Source organism: Thermobia domestica, chromosome 14 (assembly GCF_964235325.1).
Source record: "Thermobia domestica chromosome 14, izTheDome1.hap1.1, whole genome shotgun sequence".
NCBI lineage: Eukaryota > Metazoa > Arthropoda > Insecta > Zygentoma > Lepismatidae > Thermobia > Thermobia domestica.
The window spans coordinates 170,660,874-170,684,311 of NC_137467.1; the positions used below are offsets into that span (position 1 = coordinate 170,660,874).

Sequence of the window (23,438 nt, forward strand, 5' to 3'; positions counted from 1 at the left end):
TACAGTTGCCAACTTCATGTATTAAAATTATCGCCCATTCCTTATTCTTCTATAGCAGAAGAAACTCCAGAAGTAACGGCCTTGCTACTTTAGTTTCTGATTCTTTCTCGTACTTTTTATTTTATTTTATTTTTAAATTTTGTCCTCTTTTTGTAAATAGAGCTATTTTGGTTCCATTTATCTAACAAATATTTGTTATAGCCATTTTGGAGGATAGTTTTATAAACGAAATCTAATTGACTTTCCTTGTTTTGAGATAAGATTTTGTAGAATCTCAGGAAGAAAGTTTATCCAAACATTTGGCTTGTCTTTGTAGAATGTACCGAATTTTTACTTATGTACACATCATCGTATTCGGCCTTTTGTAGATGAGGGTGTACGGGAAATAGAAACGAATATTAAAGTGCTATAAAACTAATATAAAATATATTGAAATTTTTTTTATAAACACATTGAATAACTTCTCCCATTTATGTATACATACACATTAGTTAATTTTCTCACATTCATATATGAAAAATTGTATCCTGCATATGACCACCCAAAGCTGCACGGCAATGAGCAATGCGTTCATTGAAATTTGCAATGACGCGTTCACAAACATCTGGTGTGATGCCGTTACTAACCCTCTTAATTTTATCCTTCAGTGGTTGTATTGTCTGTGCTTTGTTCACGTACACTTTAGATTTCACAAATCCGCCCCCCCCCAAAAAAAAGTCATAAGGGGTAAGCTCGTCGGCGGACTGATTTTATGAGGTTTACGGTCACACTGTCACGCACAACAGCAATGTTTTCTTCTGTTCGAACAGAACGCGGTCTTCCAGTTTGCTTAACATTTAACACTGACCGCGTGGTCTCAAACTTCAAACTTCAGGACCAACTTCCGAACTGATGATTCAGTAGGATCAACATTGCGTCCAAGTGTCACACGCAAATCTCGAACGGTTGCCGTGGGACTTTCCTTGTTTTTGTAATAACTTTTAATCACTTGGATGCGTTGCTTTGTTCTCAAACGCTCCAAGCCGAAATAAACAACAAACCAACAATGCTCACCACACAGGCTACTAATCGGAAGGATAGAGGATAACAAACATGGTAAAACCACGGTTGCCAACCGTTATATGACAAAACGGTGCGAAATTCAAATTTGTCCTTATTTCCGGGACACCCTCTAGTAGAGACTCGAAAGCTCGCCAAATGTGGACTGAAGAGTGGCCGAATTTGTGAAAATGCCGGGTTATCGGGAATGAGGTTAAAAAAGAATAAGAACGAGTGTTTCTTCAGAAAACAGTACTGTATTTGTATGTATTGGTTGTTTGAGAATACAACAGAGAATAAACTGCCCAATTACCCTTAAACAAAGGAAAAGTACGTACTTTATGAAGATTTAGATCCTTTACTATACGTGAAAATGAAAATTAATGAATACACACTGTACAGTAATTTATCTGATCAGACAGACCTCAGAAATATACTTAGACGGGTCTGCGAGCGGGGTCTTTTCGTCCTGCCAGGATGTGGCCGAGTTATCCGGACTTCCGGGTTGTCCTGCCAGGATGTGGCCGAGTTATCCGGACTTTCGGGTTGTCCTGCCAGGATGTGGCCGAGTTATCCGGACTTCCGGGTTGTCCTGCCAGGATGTGGCCGAGTTATCCGGACTTCCGGGTTGTCCTGCCAGGATGTGGCCGAGTTATCCGGACTTTCGGGTTGTCCTGCCAGGATGTGGCCGAGTTATCCGGACTTCCGGGTTGTCCTGCCAGGATGTGGCCGAGTTATCCGGACTTCCGGGTTGTCCTGCCAGGATGTGGCCGAGTTATCCGGACTTCCGGGTTGTCCTGCCAGGATGTGGCCGAGTTATCCGGACTTCCGGGTTGTCCTGCTAGGATGTGTCCGAGTTACCCGGACTGCCAGGTTACCGAGTACCGATTTCTAAGAACTCTACTGTGCTCATATGAAATTTGTTATTCAATCTGCTGATGGTCATGTCCAACAAATTGATTTTATTATTAATTTCTCATTTTATTGTAAACGTACTATCAGGGCAGATATTATTACAAGTAGATTATTTGGATCCTCGTCCTTTTTGTAAACCAGAAGATAGTCATCTGCATACATACAGTATTTTAAAAACTTTCTTTTTATTTATTTAATTGTGTTTAGAATTTTGCTTTCGTAGTAATTCATAACAATATTTGCCAAAAGTGATGAGACTGGGCTGCCTATAGCTAAACGCTCTATTTGTTTGTAAAATTTATTTTCAAAGGAAAAAGTAATTTATACGAAGGTACAATTCTAGTATTGTAGTGATTCGCAAATTTCCAGGCAATTAAATTTATTTGCTATGAGTCAATGTTGTATACACTGCATTACTAAATTTAGAAAAATGAAATGAAATATTTCAGTTTTACATCCCACGATTATGCCGGCTAGGCTAAAGGAGACGGTGATGATGAGAAATGAATGACATGGTGGAGTGAAGAAAGTGGGAGGAAACGGGAAAACCCCGAGACAACCCACGCACACGGTGTTTGTCCACTACAAAGTTTGCTTGGCGCGAGATGGGATCGAACCAGGGACCCCATGCACCAGAAGTAGACGCTTTACCACTGAGCCACCGCGCCCCTACTAAATTTAGAGAAACTGAACCAAACATGTCTACAATGTTTATTGAGGCTAATTTTAGTTGTTCTGCATTGATCCTAGCGCAGATGATTCTTGCAACAATTACAAATAAGGTTGTTTTGTAAAATTGGAAGAAGGCATATACCAAATTTCATTAAAATCGAATAAACTTTGTGAAAATCATAGTGAAACAAACAGACAGGCGGACAGACACACAAATGCTGGTTAAGTCAAATGTTAGAAATTCGATACTTTCGTTTCAATTACGTGTGTACTTAGTTTCGGATGTAAGCTTATTTCTATAGTTTATTAATGGAAGAAAAGTCCAGAACACTCTTATTTTTTATCTAGAATTGTACTTGGTATCTTATATTATTATCTTAGCAAAAAAAAAAGTTTTTAAAAAATCTAATAGGATAAAATCAGATCTAAAACTGTAATACTACATATTTCGCTATTTCTTCCTCGCAAAAAAAAAAAAAAAAAAAAAATATTTCTATTTTGTGAAACAGCGTAGAACAGATTTTCTGCTTTCCTTCTTCTTACACTATCCTGTTATCTCTTGCATAAACTCCATTGCAAACGTAATATATATATATATATATATATATATATATATATATATATATATATATATACTTTTTTAAAATCAAAATTCATAGCTTTAAAAGTTTTAAAAAAAGTCAACTAAATGATTACGTGAACTGATTTTCCCATACATTCCATTACTAGAAGGGGCAAAATTTACTATCTTGTAAACAAACAAACAAGCAAAAATCATTTTTTTTTAAAAAAAAATTTAAGAGATTATACCTATTTTGGATCTTTCATCTCACTTTTATATAAATGCCAGTCCAAGGATAAGACGGTGTTTCAATTTCAATGTATGGCAACTTACGAGCTCCTCATGTTAGGGAGAAGAAAATTGGCGGATAAACTCCTAATTAAGAAGAAGCAGACACGTGCTTCAACGTTTTCGGAAATTCCCCTTTTGAGGGGAAGAAGAGCAGCAATGGCGATTTTTTTTTCTTTACATGAAAAATTACATCAAGTTTGCCTGTCTCATAATCACTGGGAAACGGTTCATGTGTTTGATTTTATTTATTTATTTATTTATTTTTTTAAATTAAGTTGGCACTTGGCTCAGTCCAGATTTTTGTCATAACACTTTTAGTAATCTTAAAATGTGTATCCTAAAGGAAAGAGGGTGTTTCAAAATTATTGCGAGAAATAAAATTTCACAGGAGTTCTTCAAGTTAGGGAAATAAAACTCAGTGTATAAGCTCATTATTGAAAAGTAAACGAATACTTATCCCAGCTTTCTTTGAAATTCCGCATCTAGGTGGGAGAAGATGTAATTTGAAATATCTTTTCCTATACAGTCAAATTAACGTTGTCTTTATCATCACGGGAAACGTTTGAAATTATTTTTATGAGTGGATGCTTTCAAGCCATCATTTTCTAATATCACATTTATTAAATTGAATGTTCTTAGGGAGGAAGGAAGGTTCGAAATGTATGTGAAAATTACTACGTCCCTAAGTTTGGAAGATGAAACACGGAATATAGATTGGTTGACGGTTTGTAATTGTTGGGAATTGTCTACTACTATATATGTATTTCTATCAGATACTTATTAGTGTCACATATTCTGCTACCCTACAATGGCATGAAGAAACCACATTCTTAATACAGGGGTATTATAATGTAGATTTCTTTAACTGCGGAAATGTATTATGTTTATTTATTTATTTTGTGTTCAAGTGACCACACACACACACACACACACACACACACACACACACATATATATATATATATATATATATATATATATATATATATATATATATATATATATATATATAGATAGATAGATAGATAGATAGATAGATAGATAGATAGATAGATATAGATAGATAGATATAGATATAGATATATAGTCATCCTTATGAAAAAGTCTAAATTCTATTGGCTAAAGCCTTCAGCCAATCCCCGTGTCCATTTTCCAACCGCCATTTTGATCCTTATATTGGCCTTTTTTCAACTTCATATTCCTGTCTATGATATCCAAAATTCTCTGTCATAATTCGTTAATAGGTAAGCCCCCTGTCTAGTTCATCAGCTTATCTCTTCCTACCTTCTTTATCCAATCTGCTTCTTTCCACTTCCTTAATATCATTCTCTTCTCTGTCTCCAATACTTCCGTCTTACCCCAGTTAATTTTGTGATTAGTCTCTTTAACATGTTTGTACCTAGGTATATCGCATTGATATCTTTCTTTCTCCTCACATCATCTTTATGTTGTTTTATCCTCTCTTTCGTTCTCTTCTTCGTCTCTCCTACTTAGTTTAAAATAGTGTGTTTTTAAGCTTTGCTCAGTAGGCCACATACAGAATCTGACTGGAAAAAAGTAGTACTCCACCTATACATGCAATAAATGGTCACTATACCAGTAAAATCATTACTTGATGCCGTGAGTGGCCACAATATATGCATAACAACTGTAAAACGATGCGTAAGAGAGAAATAATGAATTAAAAGCTAAAAAATAAAAAAAATACAAAAGTAAATTAGCGAAATAGAACAATAAAGTATTTTACCTGCAAAGATTAAAGATATAAATAATCTAATCTTCTTTCACAGGCCTATAACTCATCATTCTTGTGTTCGTTGTCCTCGTCTGCATTATTATTGTTATTATTATTATTATTATTATTATTATTATTATTATTATTATTATTATTATTATTATTATTATTATTATTATTATTATTATCGACGTCATCATCACCATCACAATTATCACTATCGCAATCTTGGTCATATCCTACTTCACTTTCCTAAGATGCTGCACATTTAATAGCATTTTCTGTAAGTAACTTCCTGACATCAGTAATGAATGAGTTTTTGATTTTGTTTCGAAAAGGAAATTGATTTGAAATGATAGGATCGGACTTGAGTAGGAGCATGTGCAATTCATCGCGAATGTTCTCTTTGCGAGGAGATTGATTTGAAATGATAGGATCGGACTTGAGTAAGAGCATGTGCAATTTATCGCGAATGTTCTCTTTGCGAAAAGTTTTCCTTGCACTCGCTGCCTTATCTGCTCTAATGTGCTTATGTGTTAGTTCTTGAGCTTCCTCAAAGAGTATTCCGATATTCAAGATGGCTGACTCAACTATTTTTCCTCCATGAATTAGAATTTTATGAACAGAAACCGGGATGAAAAATCATGAATGTAAACTAAGATGCAGTGTAGTACTTTCTAATGTGAATGCATCAAATCTTTGTACATTAATTGGAATACCACATGATATAGTTCGCAATATAATAACAAATCGCCGAATTAGTTTTTCATTAATTCCGATAACCTCAGCGGATTGTAATGGATCTTGAAAGAAACGCCGCACTGTGTTTCCATCTTTAGAATTTCCTACATCTCTAGGTTCAGGCTGATATATAATTAACCCAATTTTCGTTCGGAACTCTTGCATAATTTTCTCCTTCCTTGCAGAGAATTTGACTTTGTCTTCAGGATCCCTAACCTGCCATTTTTGGATGTCCAACCAATAAGCTATGTGAATTAGGTATTCGAGAAATCGGTATGTAAGGGGAGGTTCCAAATCTATATCTGCTAATATTCATTTCTTTTGTTCGTAATTCAATATCGTTCATAGTCTTAGGAGTACATCCACATATATAGCACATTTGAGAGGAAGTTTCTGTAACAGAGTTGCACATCTTCCCATCCACCATTTTGAATACAAGTTTAGGGATAACATCTACTTCCTTCTCCTTCTCCTACATTAGGCTTTAAATTACATATTTGTGTTTCCATTAAACGTACTCCTGTCTTGACAATTCAGTTGTCTCTTTTTGATACAACATTCTAATAAGTAGCAGGGGTGCCCGAAGAAAATTTCCTAGAGGGGGATCCATCTTCATGGTTGCTATATTACATCTGGTATTTAATATACGTGGTTTACTATATTACGTATACATTTTCGTCAGCCAGGAAGGAGCCCGGACCCCACCCTGCCTTTCCCTTCGGACGCCCATGATGAGTAGAAAAAAATCTAGAAGACGGTGGTCTGGGATTTTGGTTACAAAACTGCTTTGTCAACTTCCCCATCTGATGTTGAATACAACTGTAAGGGAACGAAGGAGATAGCAAAAATATATGAGTCATTATATACACTGTTCGATTCATCTTCTGTTTGAATTTTCTGCTTATATACACTATAACAACTGCTTCCATCGCAACTCCATTTATACACTAATTTCACTATGTCTCCATCTCTGATGCACTGTTTAATAACATCTTCCTGAAAACTCACGATGTGCTTAATTGTCTGATGTATTATTGCTTGTAAATGAACTTTGGCTGATATATCAGTTACTATAATATGCTATTATCTGAGATGACACTGTAACTTTTCTTCCCACAGCACTTTATACGAAAGATATATGTCACAACGTTTTGCCTTTGCGCCTAGTCTCAAATCGATATACTGTCTTTTAGATAAATTGGTATCTAGGATGAGTACCACGACTTCATCCGGAGAATAAGTGTTTGGATACAGTTTTGGCGAATGATAAGCCTTCTTGTATTTCGTTGCTCTCTTAGGTGTCGTGCGAGTGATTTCTTCTAATACAACTGCGGCTTCTCTTTCCAGCAGCTCTCAATGACCTTTGGGTAAGCAACACCAGCTCTTGTTCACAATGCCTTGTAACAAGTGGCTTTACAATGGTTTCTCTTCAACTTCATTCCCGAATCTTCGAAGGATTTACTAGGTCTGCCTGATTTGCTTGTCGAAGGCCTATGCTCTTGGCTTCGAGAGATCGTTTTGAAAGCAGTAATCACTTCATCATAGAACTTAATTTATTCTTCCAACCAGTCATTATATTTGGATAAAAATCTATTAATCATTCTATTACACAACTTCCAACGCTTCTCGAAATCACCTTTGTTGACACTTAAAGGCACTTTCACAGTGCAAAGAACATCCACAGAAAGGGTTTCCATTCCATATTTGTTCGTACATAATTCTAAAGTGCTTCGTTTAATGGTTTATAACGGAACACCTCATACCGGTCCTTCCGCGTCACGACGAGCATGTCCGTCTCTCTACACCTACCTTTGAAAATAAGATAAATGTGTAAAAAAAAAAAAAAAAAAAAAAAAAAAAAGGCAAGAATGGGCAGTAGATCACAACTGTATTTCGAAATACATATATCAATCTACACCATGACGAAAAATCGCGATACATACATGGACATACATTTTTAAATGTCATTTGGATTTCCAAAAGCAGTTCTTTACTACGTAATTACTTCCACTGTCTAGGAGATACTTCTACAGAAAAGCAACATAAACCAATCAAACAAAACTTTAGTCAAACAGCAAGTACATATACATACATTTACTCATAGCTTATTTCGCCAACGTTCCTTGCCTTTTCACAGGTATAATTAAACCACAAGCCTTACGTTCATACCACCCGTATTTAGCGCGCTACAAAGCAGAGAATGAATTATCGAATTTGACGTGCTGTTACCACCACTATAGGCTGTTATCCGTGTTTACTGATACGCAGCAAGAAACTTTGGTTATCACTTAAAACAACTGTGCTGTTAGAGCGTAGATTAGACATAGTTGAAAAAACTACTTTTTTCCAGGCAAATTCTGCTTCTGGCCCACAGTGCTTTGGTCAGTATTTCTTTTGTTACAAATCTAATCCAAAGCCATGGATAGTGTTATTATATGCACTTTGAACATGTCAATATATTTTACTAATTATGATAAGTATGATAAGTAACAAAAGATATGTTCATGATTAAGTAAGTATGATTATGATAAGTACGATATGATAAGTAACAAAACATATTTTCATGACTCTATTAGTTATGAAGTTTCATTAAATATGCCAAGATGGCTTTTTATACACCGGGCTATGTGTATTGATATACATATATATTTTTCATGGTACAAATGCATGTATTATTTGTATACTTTACATATTTCGTTCACTTCTACAAGTTTCTAGCCCTTCATTTTTTTAAATAAGTTCCTAGTTTGTTCATAAATCTCAGAAACAGTAAAAGCAATGCTCCAGTAGGTAGTTCGTTGGTCTTTGAAGGTTTCTCATGTTATTAGGCAAGTTATTGTAAAATTATTATTCTACTTACAAATTCCTGTAATGTCTGAATTTTCTTTAAGCTTTCAAGCTTTCGACTCTCCCATGGAGTCTTCGTCACGGAGTGTTCATAGTTCTTCCTTTAGTAAGTGCGTTCCATTTTTATTCATTGATGTTTCCATTCTTTTTCTTCCGTTTCTGTCCTTCTTGACCAAGACTCCAGGGGAGAGTCGAAAGCTTGGAAGCTTACAGGAAATTAAGGAATTACAGGAATATGTAAGTAGAATCATAATTAGAATTCCTGAGCGTTGTTTTGCATTATTGTAAATTAAGATTCCTGTATACTTAGGACCTTTTCGATAGAGTGTTGTATAGGAATTGCAAGATCGCTTTTGTTTCTGTCATAATTGAATTTAAGTATCTTTGTATATTTGCGTATTATTAGAATATTTTAGGATCCTTGGATGATATTATTCTTCGTATACTTTACAGGTGCACAAGCAGAGTCCCCATCTGATGTTACTTCAACCTCCGATGCCATCACTACGCAAACAACAGTATGTGTAGAGACTTCATCAGCAGATGAAACACCTAGCTACATCGTGGGTCCACAGGGGACGAGTTCGCCTGAATCTTCAAGAAACAATCAGCACTGTCTTCCATGTACTCAACAAAGCGATGTAAACTCCTCTCCCCAAACAAAAGAAGAAAAACAGGAAGAAGATCCCATGGACCAGAGCCCGGACAAAACACCTACATCGTCAGCCACTACATTGCAATTTGAAAGTAGCGGGAAATTATTCCTTGATGACGAAGATCATATAGAAGGGAATGGATCTCCACCTCAATCAAAGAGCCCTTCGTCAACTCTTCTAGAAGCTGCAGCTAGTGTGGCTAGTTCTCTGGAAGGAGCCGTTGATGCAGTGATACAATCTAGTCCTAGAGCAAGAAGGAAACTTTTAGAAAATCCTCTAACAGCTCTGGGTTACTGGAGCCTTCAGGCGGAGTCTCAATATTCACCAAACAGTGAAAGTTTAATCCGTGGTACGAAGCAAGTATTAACCCAGGCGTGTTGTGGAGTGAACTTGGAGGAAATAGACTCTGATGACTATAAGAAAAGTAGTAGTAGTAGCAGCAGTGAAGACTGCAAACAACATTTAACAGAATTCGCAGAAAAATTAAGTGAAGCTTTATTAGAAGAAATTGATCGTTACTCAGAAAGTTGTGGTGCTTCGAGTATTAGATCAAGAAACTTCCATAGTTTACAAGAACCAATTCCAAGTATTGGGAAATATAATAGTGGTTTTACGCATGACGTGGTGCACGATCTTAAGCAATCCTCGTCAGAACATAGTTGTCGCGTCTTTGACTCTAGTCTTTCACACGACACGGGCAAAAGTTACAGTTTCCCTAGTTCCTTGCATTCCGCCGAAGCTTCGTTCGTTTGTGGTCCGTTTCGGGAAGTGACGTCATTACCTACGGTAGATATTTCTGGTGCCACTGCGGAAAAGCCGCGATCTACGAGCACGGTTGTTAAGAGGTCTCCTATTAGTGAGAGATACTACAGCGAGAGTGAACACATGACTAGAGACAGATCATCGATGCGTGAAAATATTTTACCCCATCGAAGCCCTACGTTTGACAGAAAACAAAAGCCCACAGAGGCTCATTCTTCTTCATTCAGTGGTATTGAACTCTCTCGGACAACACTGAAACAAAGTGATGACGTGAAACGTGATTTAGCCAGAACAGTCGCACAAGAAACTGATTCTACAAATACTAACAACATCACTTCACGTTTCACACCGTTAAGTAATGAATACGTGTCTTTCAATTTTTCTAGGTCCCCTGTTAGTGAAGCCAATACTAGTGTACAAGTAACAACATCAACAGGAGTTATTGAACACAGTACTAGTTTAGCTGGTAGAGAAATATTAAACGAAACGGGTTATTTACATAATTATAAATCTACTTTACCAAATAAGCAAATTAAATCCAGAGAAAGTCATAAGCCAACGGTGTACGATATGAAAGACGTTAATGTATGGAAATCAAAGTCACCAGTACAGGAATATAGTTCAATTGTAGATTCTAGTCAATTAATTTCGCCAAAAAAGGAATCTTTTTCAGTGTCAAAGAAATCACCAACACTAGGAGATGCTCGGATTCCCCAAATGAAAACACCAGTCACAGATGAATCAATATTGTTGTTTTCCAGTCAGTGTCCTTCTACTAAGGAAACAAAGTCACCTGTGAAGCAAGATCATTTATTAGAAACTATTAGGAAATCTCCGATACAGCAACGTCGAATTGTGGATCCTATGAGGTCACTTGGAGATGTTAGTCCTATTAAGACTCAAATGCAAGAGATCAGTTTTCGAGGGAGAACTATTTCCAAGTCCCCTGTAAAAGAGTTCTACTCAGATTCTAATGTAACAGATAATCTCTACTCTCCATCAAAAATGGAATCGCCAATAAAAGGTAATATTCCTATGGAATACGCTAATATTAGTTTGCTAGAAAGGAATGGAAACTTCCTTGACCCTTGTAAAAAGCCAAATTTGTCTTTGGAAGAGAATATAGGAGGAACTATGAGACGAACTCCATCACCAAGAAGTGAAAGATATAGTGATTTAACAAAGGTGAGATCACCAGTTACTGACAGTAAGTCTCTCAGAAGTTCTCCATCTAGATCACCCTCACAGGAAACCAAAATTCAATTTTATTCACCAACATCTACAAGCAAAAGTTATTTGAAAGATTTCTGCAAAGAACAGAAGTCTCCAGTCAAAGAGACTTCAACCTCCTATCTAGAATCAAGTAAATCGAAATCACCTGTAAAAGAAAGTTCCCTCATGGACTTTACTAAGGCAAGACCTGTTAGAAAAGGAGGATTTTGGGATATTACATCAGCGTGGTCCTCTAAAGATGAAGATTCTTATTTAGATACGACTACCTCAAGACAATCGAGCAAAGACAGCTTCTTAAAAGGGTATAAAAGCTACAGAAGTAGGTTCGGGCGTATGTTAACTTACGGTGATCGCACACCCTTAGACACGTTAAGAACAATGTCTCCAGTTAGAGAGGATGATATGGACCCAATTCAGGACAGAAATTATGAAAGATTTACAATGAGGTTAGCCCAAAGTGGTAGATTGTTGCGGGAACAATCAAGAAATAAGTTACAAAGTAAACAGCAGGGAAATATTTTTGGTAGTCGAGACAATAAAAGTGACTCGAGCGTGAAGGTTGCAACAGTTCCAGTACAACATGAATCTAGAATCGAACCCAAACCCGTAGAAATTAGTAGACCTAGCTCTGCAGTTCATGATCATTCACAAATGTTATACGCACATTCAGAAACTAGTGCAACTGAAAAGAAAGCAAAAGTCAAATCCCTCAAAAGTGAATCACCATCAGCAACAGATAATGGTGAAGTTCCAATATTCCATAAGATGTCAGATCGAGCTGCTAAACATTCAAAAAACATTCATTCAGAGTTAAAAGAATTAGAGCTTAAAACTTCGCCAATGCCATTAGCTGTAGACAAGAAACCAGTTTCATCAAAAGGTGTCAAAACATCTGAAACCAGTGAAGCATCACACGATAAGCAAAGCTGCTCAGAGTCTTTCAACAATGAAACAAAAGCAAGTAAACATACTAATGTATCTGATTATCCAGGACAATGTTCAGGAACTAAAACTAAAGAAGATCCAGAACTGCGCTCAGTCAGTAAAAAATCTTCTCAAAGTGGCAAGAAGACAAGCCCCAAAACAGAAGAGCCTGGGAAAGTAAGCAGCAAATCAGCTGAAAGTCATACATCTGGAAGTACTGCAAGTAAACCTCAGACGGAGATACGCCCGCAAACAAATTTCAAATCTCAATTAGCAGACAAGGGATCCAGAGACAGTGTTAGCAAAGAAACACCTATAACGAAGCAGAAAGACGGGAAAGATGAGGGACAAAAATGTGGAGACTCAAAAATCTCGAAAACTGAAAAACCTTCCATTATTAAAGGTAGCATAAAAGCTGTAAAAGATTCATTAACAAAACCTAATGAGAAACAAGTGCCCACACTTTCAAATAAAAAACCAACGATTAGATCATCCTCTCTGGAAAGTGCTTTGCCATCAAGTCGATCAGATCAACAAAAGAAACAAACAGACGATCGCAAAGTGATAAGTGTTGGCCAAATACCCAAATACCTCCCAGGTGCTACAACAGATGACAAACCGATTGTCAGTCAACTCCTTCTTCCAAGTAGAAAACCAGCGAGCAGAGCGTCATCTTTAGAGAGCGCTTTACCAAGTAATCAAACTGATTTCAGTAACAAGGATACTGTAAACAGTGACAAAAAAGAATCAAAAATCACCGGTAACATGGAACAGTTAACTAAGGAAGCAGTATTAAATGCAAACAATATGGAGCGGAGACTAAGCAGTAAAGAATCTGGTTCTCGCAGTGCCAGCTGTGAAAGCAAAACAATCGATGAGCAACAACCAGCTGACATAGAGACTGTACAAAAGACGGCAAGCTGTGAAACGTCACTTAGTGGATCAACGTCTCAAGATTCTTTACAATCCGACACGGGGGGCGCACTAACGTTTCACCGTTACTATCACGTGTTCCGAGAAGGTGAACTGGATCAATTAATTGAACGTTACGTGGACAATCTCCATATTATATCCTCTTACTATGATCATGCCAACTGGTGTGTAATAGCTGAGAAAGTTCAAGTGTGGACAATCTGACTTGGGTTTCATTGTTGTGTCATAACAAAACATTTCGGAACATTTTTTTCGTCATTTTGTATTTATTACTTAACTATACTGCGTAAAAGTGTTAACAAGAATCGTTTAAACGCTACTGTTCTTTTCTTAACATTCCAAATTTATACATATGTATTGATGAAATCTTGATGGATCTAAAAGATAAAACTAGTCAAAATGCAATCAGGCAAAACGGGATCTAGGTTCCTAGAATTACACATTTTTTAATTTTTATTTTTCATCTACTATTACTGTACAATGCACCGCAATTAATATCTTTATGTAGATTTTTTATAGTCAAAAGTTATTTTATATACTACTTTGAAAAAAAAAATAGATACATTAGGTTGATTGAATAAATTTCATTGATTGCTTCTGTACTGTAAAAGAATATCTATAATGTTTTGTACACAATAATGATTATAAATCTGTTAGAGTAACTGCAAGCTTTAAAATTCACACTCTGAAATGGTAAAAAAAAAAAAAAAAAAAGGATAAACAATTTTGCTTGGTTATTGAAGCGAAACGAAAACTGATAAACGTTTAGAAATATAGGAAAACGATTTAGTTAGGGAAAGAATTGAGGCTAATGTTTAGTATTATCGAAACAGATAAGCAAGAAATAAGTTTAATTATCTTAAAAATTTGCTGTTTTGTTGACAGGAAAATATAAATTTCGGGTTAAGTTCCAAAGTTGGGCGTCCGTTTCCAGCAAAATTTTTAAAATTTACAGGAAAGATATGGATAATTTGATCGTTTCTGTGCTTGATAATATATAAGAGTTTCAAAAAATCTGTTTATTTGTTATATATAAGCGGCTATAAGCATGGGACTATACGGCGAGCGGAGGGAACTATTTGGCGCAAGGTAACCGAACAGTTGCATTGTGGGAAAGAAACGAGCATTTATGTTATCAACATGGCGAATGTACAAGGGGAATGAACTAACAGTTTTAACATTTGTGAAGCAATACGTTGATAACGAGCAAAATCTTTTAAAAGTTTGTGAAGAGCACGGATTAATGAACCTAAAAACAAGTTGTAGAAAGTGTGCAAAGGAGATAACAGCGAAAAAATGTGGCGAAAGTGGACGCCCAACTTCGGAATAAATGCCTAAATTTCTTACACTGAAAATACAAATCACTGAGGAAAACAACGTTTATTTAAAAATAATAAATGTGTAACAGATTCGCCAACTAACTGCACATATCGGCTTCATCAGACACTGTAAAAACAAAGGATGTTATAAAATAGAGGATATTCCCATACAACAAAATCGTGAAGCCATACGTCACAGTTTCGCCACACCTACTCTGCCCACTCCGCGCCACTAAGATCGCAATGTTTCGAGCCAACAATCATGGCGGAAACGAGAGTAGCCAATCAGACGTGCCGGCTCAGACGATGCTCAGTTGTTTTTTTGGCTTCACTGAGTTCATAGGATGAAGATACGTATGGGCAGATCCTCTATTTTATAACATCCTTGTTAAAAACAAGAGAGAGTTGCATCTAAACAGGACAGGATCCCAGAAAATTGGTTCTCATTATTGTTTCAATGATAAACAAATAAATTAAAAGTAAATTTGATAACGTGCTATTGAAAGATGTAGAAAGATTTAGCAAATTTGTCGTTTATGGTGCTTCTCAATTTTCGGCGTCCACCCGGCGTCGTGAGGCCAACTGGGGAGTCACGTGAATGAGAGACGTGACGGCCACTAGGTCTAGAAAGCCCCTGATACGCATCGCGTTGACCACGTGTTAGTCGCTAGGGTGATGTAGTTCAATCGGTTGCTGACAGATGGCGTTGGAGAGGCCATTTTAAATTTGAGTACCTATAATTTTTATACATTTTTGTCGCAATTAAAATTCAAATAAAAATCTACTAAACGTAATGTCGAATGCTTGGATGAAATACAATGCTTCGAAAACTTTTCTAGTTCGATTTTCTGCAAGCCTGAAGACGATAATGAAATTTTGAAACGTCTGTGTTATAAATATGTATCTAAATCCAGTTTAGTTAGTTAGATTTGAGTTTTGCATCCTTTTCACCAGCGAGGCTATCTGAGACGTGGACCTACAGCTTAACGTGGAATCCGAACCACATGAACTCCAGCCGAAAATCAAAATTGGGTCTCCCGCAATTGCTTTTCTTTTGATTTGGTCTTTTATATTATTTTTTTTAATGTTCAGTTATAGTTTTCATGGTTTAATAAAACTAGAGTCAACTATATATATAAGGGATTGTGCCAAAATTTTAGACCTGAAAGTGGACTAAGTTTCAGAGGTAAAAAGTAATTTTCCGTGTCTTCTAACTAGTGTCAAATATTCAGCTTCTAACGGATATTTCTTCTCAAAATTTTTTTACTAACATTTCAAAGTGAGTAACCATGTAAATGTAACAAAATTTACCTCAAAGTAAATCACAAGAAAATTTTGCACAGTCAACTATAATTGAATATCCTTGATAATTTTTCGTGATGCTAAGACAGAAAAAGAATGAAAAGCGGAAAGGAAAAGAGTACTTTTTATTTACAAAAAAATTTACATTCACATTTGAAAGTAAAGCTACTTGTTATTAAAGACATATCAAGCGTAAAGAATAAAATAATTCTGTTCGTTATGCATCCAAATGGATGAATCTATGTTTTGGATTGCAGTTTGTTTCAATAACCAAGAATTGACGTTTATCCAGCTAAAAGAAAAGAATATTTTAGATTATGAGAAACCCAGATAGAATTAAAGTAAATATTTCACGGTTCACCATTTTGTTTTAATTTCAATTACAATAAGATCATTAAAAAAAAAAAAAAACTTTGGAAGTCCAAAATAATATAAAGAGGTTTTATATGATGACCTAAATTCATTTATATATATAAGAAGATATTTTGCATGAGGCACTATATCCTGAAGAAAATTTTAATGGAAAATTACAATATTTAACCATGAGCTCAAGGTTTGAATTGAGATTATCGTACATTTTCTGCAAAAATTTCAAGTTAGACAGGCAATCGATTACTTTTGGATAAAATTATTTATTCATTTCGTAGTATCACTAACCTATTCGCTCCATTCAAGTAAATGGCCTCTTCCTTGTGTGTGTAATCATGTAACATATATCAGAGCTTGGAGTCTAACGACGCCCTAGATACTGGCGTATTTCCACTTCTTTTTGTAACATAATGATAATACTCTAGTGCAAAAATAATGCATCCACGACTAAAATGTTGTTATGAATAACAGTAATAAGAAATGAGTGTACTTTAAAACTTTGTTGGTTTGTTTTAATATTTTCATCAGGTTATGATTTATAAATGAAATTTGCTTTTAAGTGAAACCGAATCTTGTCTACATGTGAAAATAATTGACTTCCGAAAAAACAAATGAAAATAATTTTCAATCTGGTATTTTCATAATCTATAAGAACTACATCTAGGTGTACTTTAATAGAGTGACATTCAAATAAATTAAATATATTCAAGTTTATGCTAATTAAAAAAAAAAAAACGAAAATTACAAAAAAAAAAGAGCTTTTGAAAGTTACCATAATTATGAAAGAATTTTTGGTTAAAAGGGAGTTACCGTGGTCTCGTATTTTTCAACTATTTTTTGGGATTTAAAATGTAGATTTCGATGAACTGTTTCCAATGGCACCACTTTTGATTTCTGGAACCGACTGCTTCAAGGTCAAATTAGGGGTCAAAAATAGAAAGTGGGACTATTTGGGCAATGCGTACCAGTGACCGACTGGGACGAAATGGGTGTCATTCGATTCGTATCCACACCTACGTGAATTATTGATATGCCATTTTCCCGAAAATTAACGATAAATTTAGGATTTTGGGGGAATGCGGACTAGTAACCGACTGGGACAAAATGGATGTTATTCGAGTCGTGTTTACACATACACGATTAATTGATTTGCCATTTTCCCGAAAATTCAATTTTGATTCGGAAAATTAACGAAAATTTAAGATCTAAACTTCCAGATTTTCGTTCATCTTCAGGGTCAAAATAGAATCTTCGAAAAAATGGCATATCAATTGACGGGTGGGTGTGTATAGTGCATTAAGTCAAAAATTAGTGTTTTAGAGAAATCGCATTTGAAAGTTCAAACATAAATCGAAAATCGGGTTTTGGGAAAAGATTAGCTGTTGTAGGTTTTCATCCTAATAAGACTGTTTTTTGGATTTATGTCTGAAACCCAAAATCGGATTTTTAGACTTATATCTGAACTTTCAAATGCGACTTCTCTAAAACACTAACTTTTGATTTAACGGAATTTACACACCCAGCCGCCAATTATTCATGTACATGATAATACGAATCGAATGACACCCAGTCGGTTACTGGTTCGCAATACCCAAATGGTCCCACTTTCTATTTTTGACCCCTAATTTGACCTTGAAGCGGTCGGTTCCAGAAATCAAAAGTGGTGCCATTGGACACAGTTCATTGAAATCTACATTTTAAACCCCAAACATTTGAAAAAATACGGGGTCACTGGAACTCCCTTTTAACCGAATTTTTCTGTATATATTTTTTTCCCCTTGAAGAGAAAATTCTCCTTAAAAGCAGGGTCATTTATTTCTCTCATTTCTCTGTATCTTATCTGTAGTTTTCGCTTCATATTTACATTATGGTAGACAATAGAAAAAAATTCAGCAAATATTTCTTTTTTCCAGAATAGATATTTGTCAGTTTTTAGCAACACAATGTTATCAGCTAATATTATTAAAGGAAAAAGTTAAAAAAAAAAAAAAACTTTTGAAAATTTCAAATGCTTCTGTTATATGTGTAACAAGATAATTGAAATTACTATTAAAATTGTAATACGCTATTAATTCATGCACAGATTGAGTACTTACAAAACGATTGGAGATTTTGATTGAGGCTAAATTGTTAGATTCAACTGAAAAATGCAAGTTTCTTTTAACTTTATTGCTAATAGTAGTAATAACTCAATTTAGATACTTTTTTTTTAACGGTGTCATCAATTGTCAGTTATTGTGTGTTACTTTCTGCCATAAATTCGTTATTTGTTATTGTTGTTATTAACAAAGTCAAAATTCAGAGTACCACATATAAACTTTCATTAAGAGCCTATGGTGCATAAACACTTTGAATAACTCTGATAACAATCAACCAACAGTTTTTCTAGCACTTGATAGAAGTGGCGTATGTCATGACATAATGTGAATGTTAGAAAAAAATACGGGTTAAATTCCAAAGTTGGTCGTCCGTTTCTAGGAAAATTTTGAAAATTTACCGGGAAGAAATTAATAATTTGCTCGTTTGTATGCTTGGTAATATGTAAGGAGAGCAGAAGTTGTGTTTATTTTATATAAGCAGTTATAAACATGGAACTATTTGGCAAGCGGAAGAAACTACTTCGCGCAAGGTTACCGCATGGTTAGATTATGGGAAAATAACGAATATTTGTATTCTGAACATGGCTGCAAGTGCATAGAGACACTCTATTTAGTATCCTTGCTCAGAGACGAGGAATTACGTTCTATTAACAAAATGGGTCAAAACTTCCCCAACCGTGCGCTAACCCGACCCTACCCTACCCTACTTAATCCTACCTCACTCTACTCTACCCTACCCTACTCTATTATAGCCTCTTAAAGCGGTTCTAAAAATTGATGATTTTTAAATTCGTAGCTGTTGTAATGCTTTTTGTCCAATACCAGGCTGATGACCAATTTCGGAATAAAAGTCAAAAATACGAACGTTATTTGCAGTGTGTCGAATAAGTTTTAGTAGGTTTTCAAAACTAAACTGGAGCAATCAACCGTCGATTCTATACTAGAAATCGATAGCCAAATGATGGGTGTGCTTAAATTCAAATCGAGAGCAAAAATTATCTTCTAGAAATGTAATGCGTACTCTTGCAAACTTTCGGTAAACTTTCTTGTGACAGCATAACTCAAATATACTGCGAATTTCATGTTGAATCTAATAATTTGGTTCTTTGTAGAACAATAAAAATAAAGAAAAGAAAACCGCCATGATTTATATGTTTTGGTGAAGGCCAGTTCTGTGATTGTCTTGAAAAAGTAACGTTAGTTAACTACTCTTGAAATTAAATTAACAAATCATATTTTGACAATTTAGCCCATCAGTAAAAAATATTCTCTGCTAACTAGGTATTTCAAATATCTTTATTTGAATAAAAAAAATCACATACACCTCAACGACGGGTCCAGATAATAATAATAATAATAATAATTTAAATGGTTAATTCTTGTACATGTTATCTTACTATATAGATGATTATATTAGCTAAGTCTGAAAAAGTATGTATATATAAATATAATCATTACAGGAGAAAAATTGTTAGATTAAATAATGTAGGATATTATAAAAGAGGTATTAAAACGACGTAAAATAACGTTGGTAAAGACTTTGTACTTTAAATTAGAAATTATATGGCTGAGTAAAAACATATATATGTATATACATATATGATAATAATTAGAATTACAAGTGTTATTTAAACACGTACACATAGTGACTGTACTTTCTACTATCACCAAAAAAATATCTCACTTGCTGCTGGAAAAGAAATAATCAATCTAGGAGCAGAATACTCTCTATTTACTAAGGAAGAATTTCCTATTTAAAGAGAAACATTAGACAGGGTTACACGTTTAAAAGGAAGCACTATCATTGTGGACCAGATCTCTCTTCTTAAATATTACTACTATACTACTACCACTACTACTACTACTACTTCTACTACTATTACTAATAATAAATAAATTTTCGTAAATGTTTCCAGTAGTAAAATATTGACAGAGATATACATACATATAAATAAGTAAATATATACAGGATAGGAAAAGGTATTCGTTTCGAAAAGGACTACTAATAAACAGTTTAATTTGTATATCAATAAGAACAAACGTTATTTCTAATGCTAATTCATTATCAACGAAAAAGAAAGATTTAGAGTATTAAAGAATATGTTTCGTTGATGGTTTATCGTACTTTTGTTGTTTCTTTGAAATTATATGAATATGTATGGAATCAGTTGGAAGAAAGCCAACTATTGGAGGTTCTTGAGACAAGTTACATCAGTAGAAAAAAAAAATTGCTATAACATAAGGGTAAAACTTAAAATATGTATTAATTCTTGAGTACAGCTAATAGCGATAAGCAGTATACTAATTCTCTTAGTTGTACAGAAAAAATGTTAATTTAATTTTTACCTGTGTGACTTCCCTCAAAAGACACCACTGAAGACTATGAATAACTAGTTCCATCGGCAACTTTTGCACAGGTTCTCAGAACCAACAAGTACAGACTTATAAATAATTCATTACTGTCAGGAAAAATAATTTATTCAGATTGTTTTCCTATTATGAATATTCGATATTTGACACAATATTTTGTTTAATATAGTCAACCTTAGCGTGTTTACCCAATAATTAATTATATACATGAATACAGTATTTTAGGTATGTATATTAAAAATAATGAAAAATGTGCTATTTTCCAAAATTAGAGGTGGAAGGTACAGAGATAATCTTTACAGATTTCCAAAGTATTATGCTAAATTTTGAATTTTCTGTTCTTATTCATTAAAACATTTCCAACAAAATTTTGAATTTTTCTTCTGAGACTTGGGCTTTCCTTGATTTTCTGCTTTATTATTTTTCACAGAAATAGAAATTATGTGGACAGAATGAAAAAAAGGAAGGAAGAGAAGTGTAAAGACACAGTACCAAATACAATTGACAAATAATTTTACCTAATTTCAATTTAGAATTAAATTTAACATGAATTCTAGAACTTCATAATTTGGCTTCAACTTAGAACTAAATTTAACATGAGTTTTAGGACTTCATAATTTGGTTTTCACTTAGAATTAAATTTAACATGAGCTTTAGGACTTCATAATTTGGTTTTAACTCAGAATTAAATTTAACATGAGATTTAGGACTTCATAATTTGGCTTCAACTTAGAATTAAAGTGAACATGAGTTTTAGGACTTCATAATTTGGCTTCAACTTAGAATCAAATTTAACATGAGTTTTAGGACTTTATAATTTGGCTTCAACTTAGAATTAATTTATCATGAGTTTTAGAAATCTATAATTTGATTTGCAAGCAGAAGTCCAAATGATGTAGGTGAAAGAATATTAACACAAGATTTAGTCTGTAGAAGGAAAAATTGTAGGTATAATGAAAAAGGACGAAAAAGTATAGATCATGTCTTCTAAACATAAATAACATTTTTCGAAACGTCTATCACAAGTAGTTTAATTTTAAATAAAATATTATGAAAAGTTTTCAGATATAATTGCGTTTTCAGTTCAGTCCTCTCATATAAGAGGAATAGTACGAAGGACAATTCACCTGAAATATTGGGGTTTTGATCAGGTATATTTGATTGAAAGGATGATCAGTAATCAGTCCTTTGTTTTTCACTCTAAAAGTGGAAAACTATTTCAGAATGATATATTTAAATTTGAGGTTGCTGGATTTCGACCTATTACTTGCACAATATTAGAGCTGACTTATAGCAGATATTATTGTCACAGCTACATGCATAAAAATAAAGTAAAAATAATATATACACCCTCTTTTAAATATTTTCTTTTTTCGTTTTTTCTTTTTTAGAATCAAATTATTTTATCTTAAGTAGGGTAGTAGAATTTTACGAATACTAGTACTGTTACTTGTCATAATAAATTTTGAATTAAATCGTGCACAAGAGAAATATAAGTAGAAAATATTTAACGTGATTTCTTTGGAGTTAATGATATAAGTGACATTGGAATATTATGTGATTCAGGGTTTTTTCTTATAACTGACCAGATGATAACGGCAAGTATATTCGTTTCATTAAAAACAATTTTCCTAGTATGAGAGAAATGTTTAACCGAACACTAATTGAATTATGTCTCCTCTATTCCAGTTTGTAATACTAGAAATGATTTTTGGTGTGTGAAATTCGGCTTATAAACAAGTAATATTTTGTTGCTGTTTTGTTTTAATGTAGCCCTGAACTTGAAACAAAGCAAGTGGTAGTCTTTATTGAAATCACGAACCAATTTTACTCAATGGAAAAAAAAGCACGTTATATTCTGTAAGATCATGTTCATATAACTTATGAAGAAACTTTAAAGTGTGATAAACTTTTTTTTTATTTTATTACCGGTATATATAATTAAAGGTATAATATCACCTAGGATTACTTCAAAATTGTGTAGTGTTCAAATCCATGATACTTGTGCATGGTTTCATTTCAAATCTATCTTGAGTTTTAGAGTAACTCTTAATTACTTAATTTTGTTGCATCACACAAATATTAAGTACAAGGATAATTAGATCTGGATTATATTGTAGGATAGAAGGTATCCTTTACGGCTCAATAATAAAGTTTGCCTTTTTAAACGTTAATAGCAGTACAAGATGTAGAATGTTACCTAGAGCTCTAGATATAATTAGCCTTGCACTCAATCTGATTGTGTATCGGTAATTACTTTTTTTTTATCTTGTGAATGAAATATAAACGCAGTCGTTGTGCCAAACAAATTCTTTTGTCAGTCTTACTATATGTTTTGTCGGCTACTGAAGGGAAAAAATATATATAAAAAAATAAAGTGTGATGAAAACAAAAGAAAAATGGTATATTATTAATAAAAAGTGGCAAAGAGACAGCCTGAAACATCTACTGTTAACATTAGAAGAAAAACAAAAATATTGTAAGACTTGAGTAACTATATATATACATATTCTACTGATAGTGGGACAGAAAGAAACTTTGAAAAAAGTTATTAATTACTTGATTTTTAAATCGCCTTACTTGAAACTTCACAATTCAAACGAATATTATTATAGATATAAATATATAGGTATATACATAAAAAAATGTACGTTTAATCGTATTAACTGA

At 34.1% G+C, this 23,438-nt stretch overlaps 1 protein-coding gene across 1 annotated transcript in view; it reads left to right on the forward strand.

The window, feature by feature from the left end:
- LOC145670464 (uncharacterized) overlaps positions 1–23,032 on the forward strand; it is a 53,483-nt gene extending 30,451 nt beyond the window's left edge. Inside the window, exon 5 of the mRNA XM_081739175.1 lies at positions 9,255–23,032. Coding sequence (XP_081595301.1) covers positions 9,255–13,513 — 4,259 coding nt within the window. The 3' untranslated portion in view covers positions 13,514–23,032. The remainder of the gene's footprint in view (positions 1–9,254) is intronic.
- Positions 23,033–23,438: the final 406 nt, after the last annotated feature.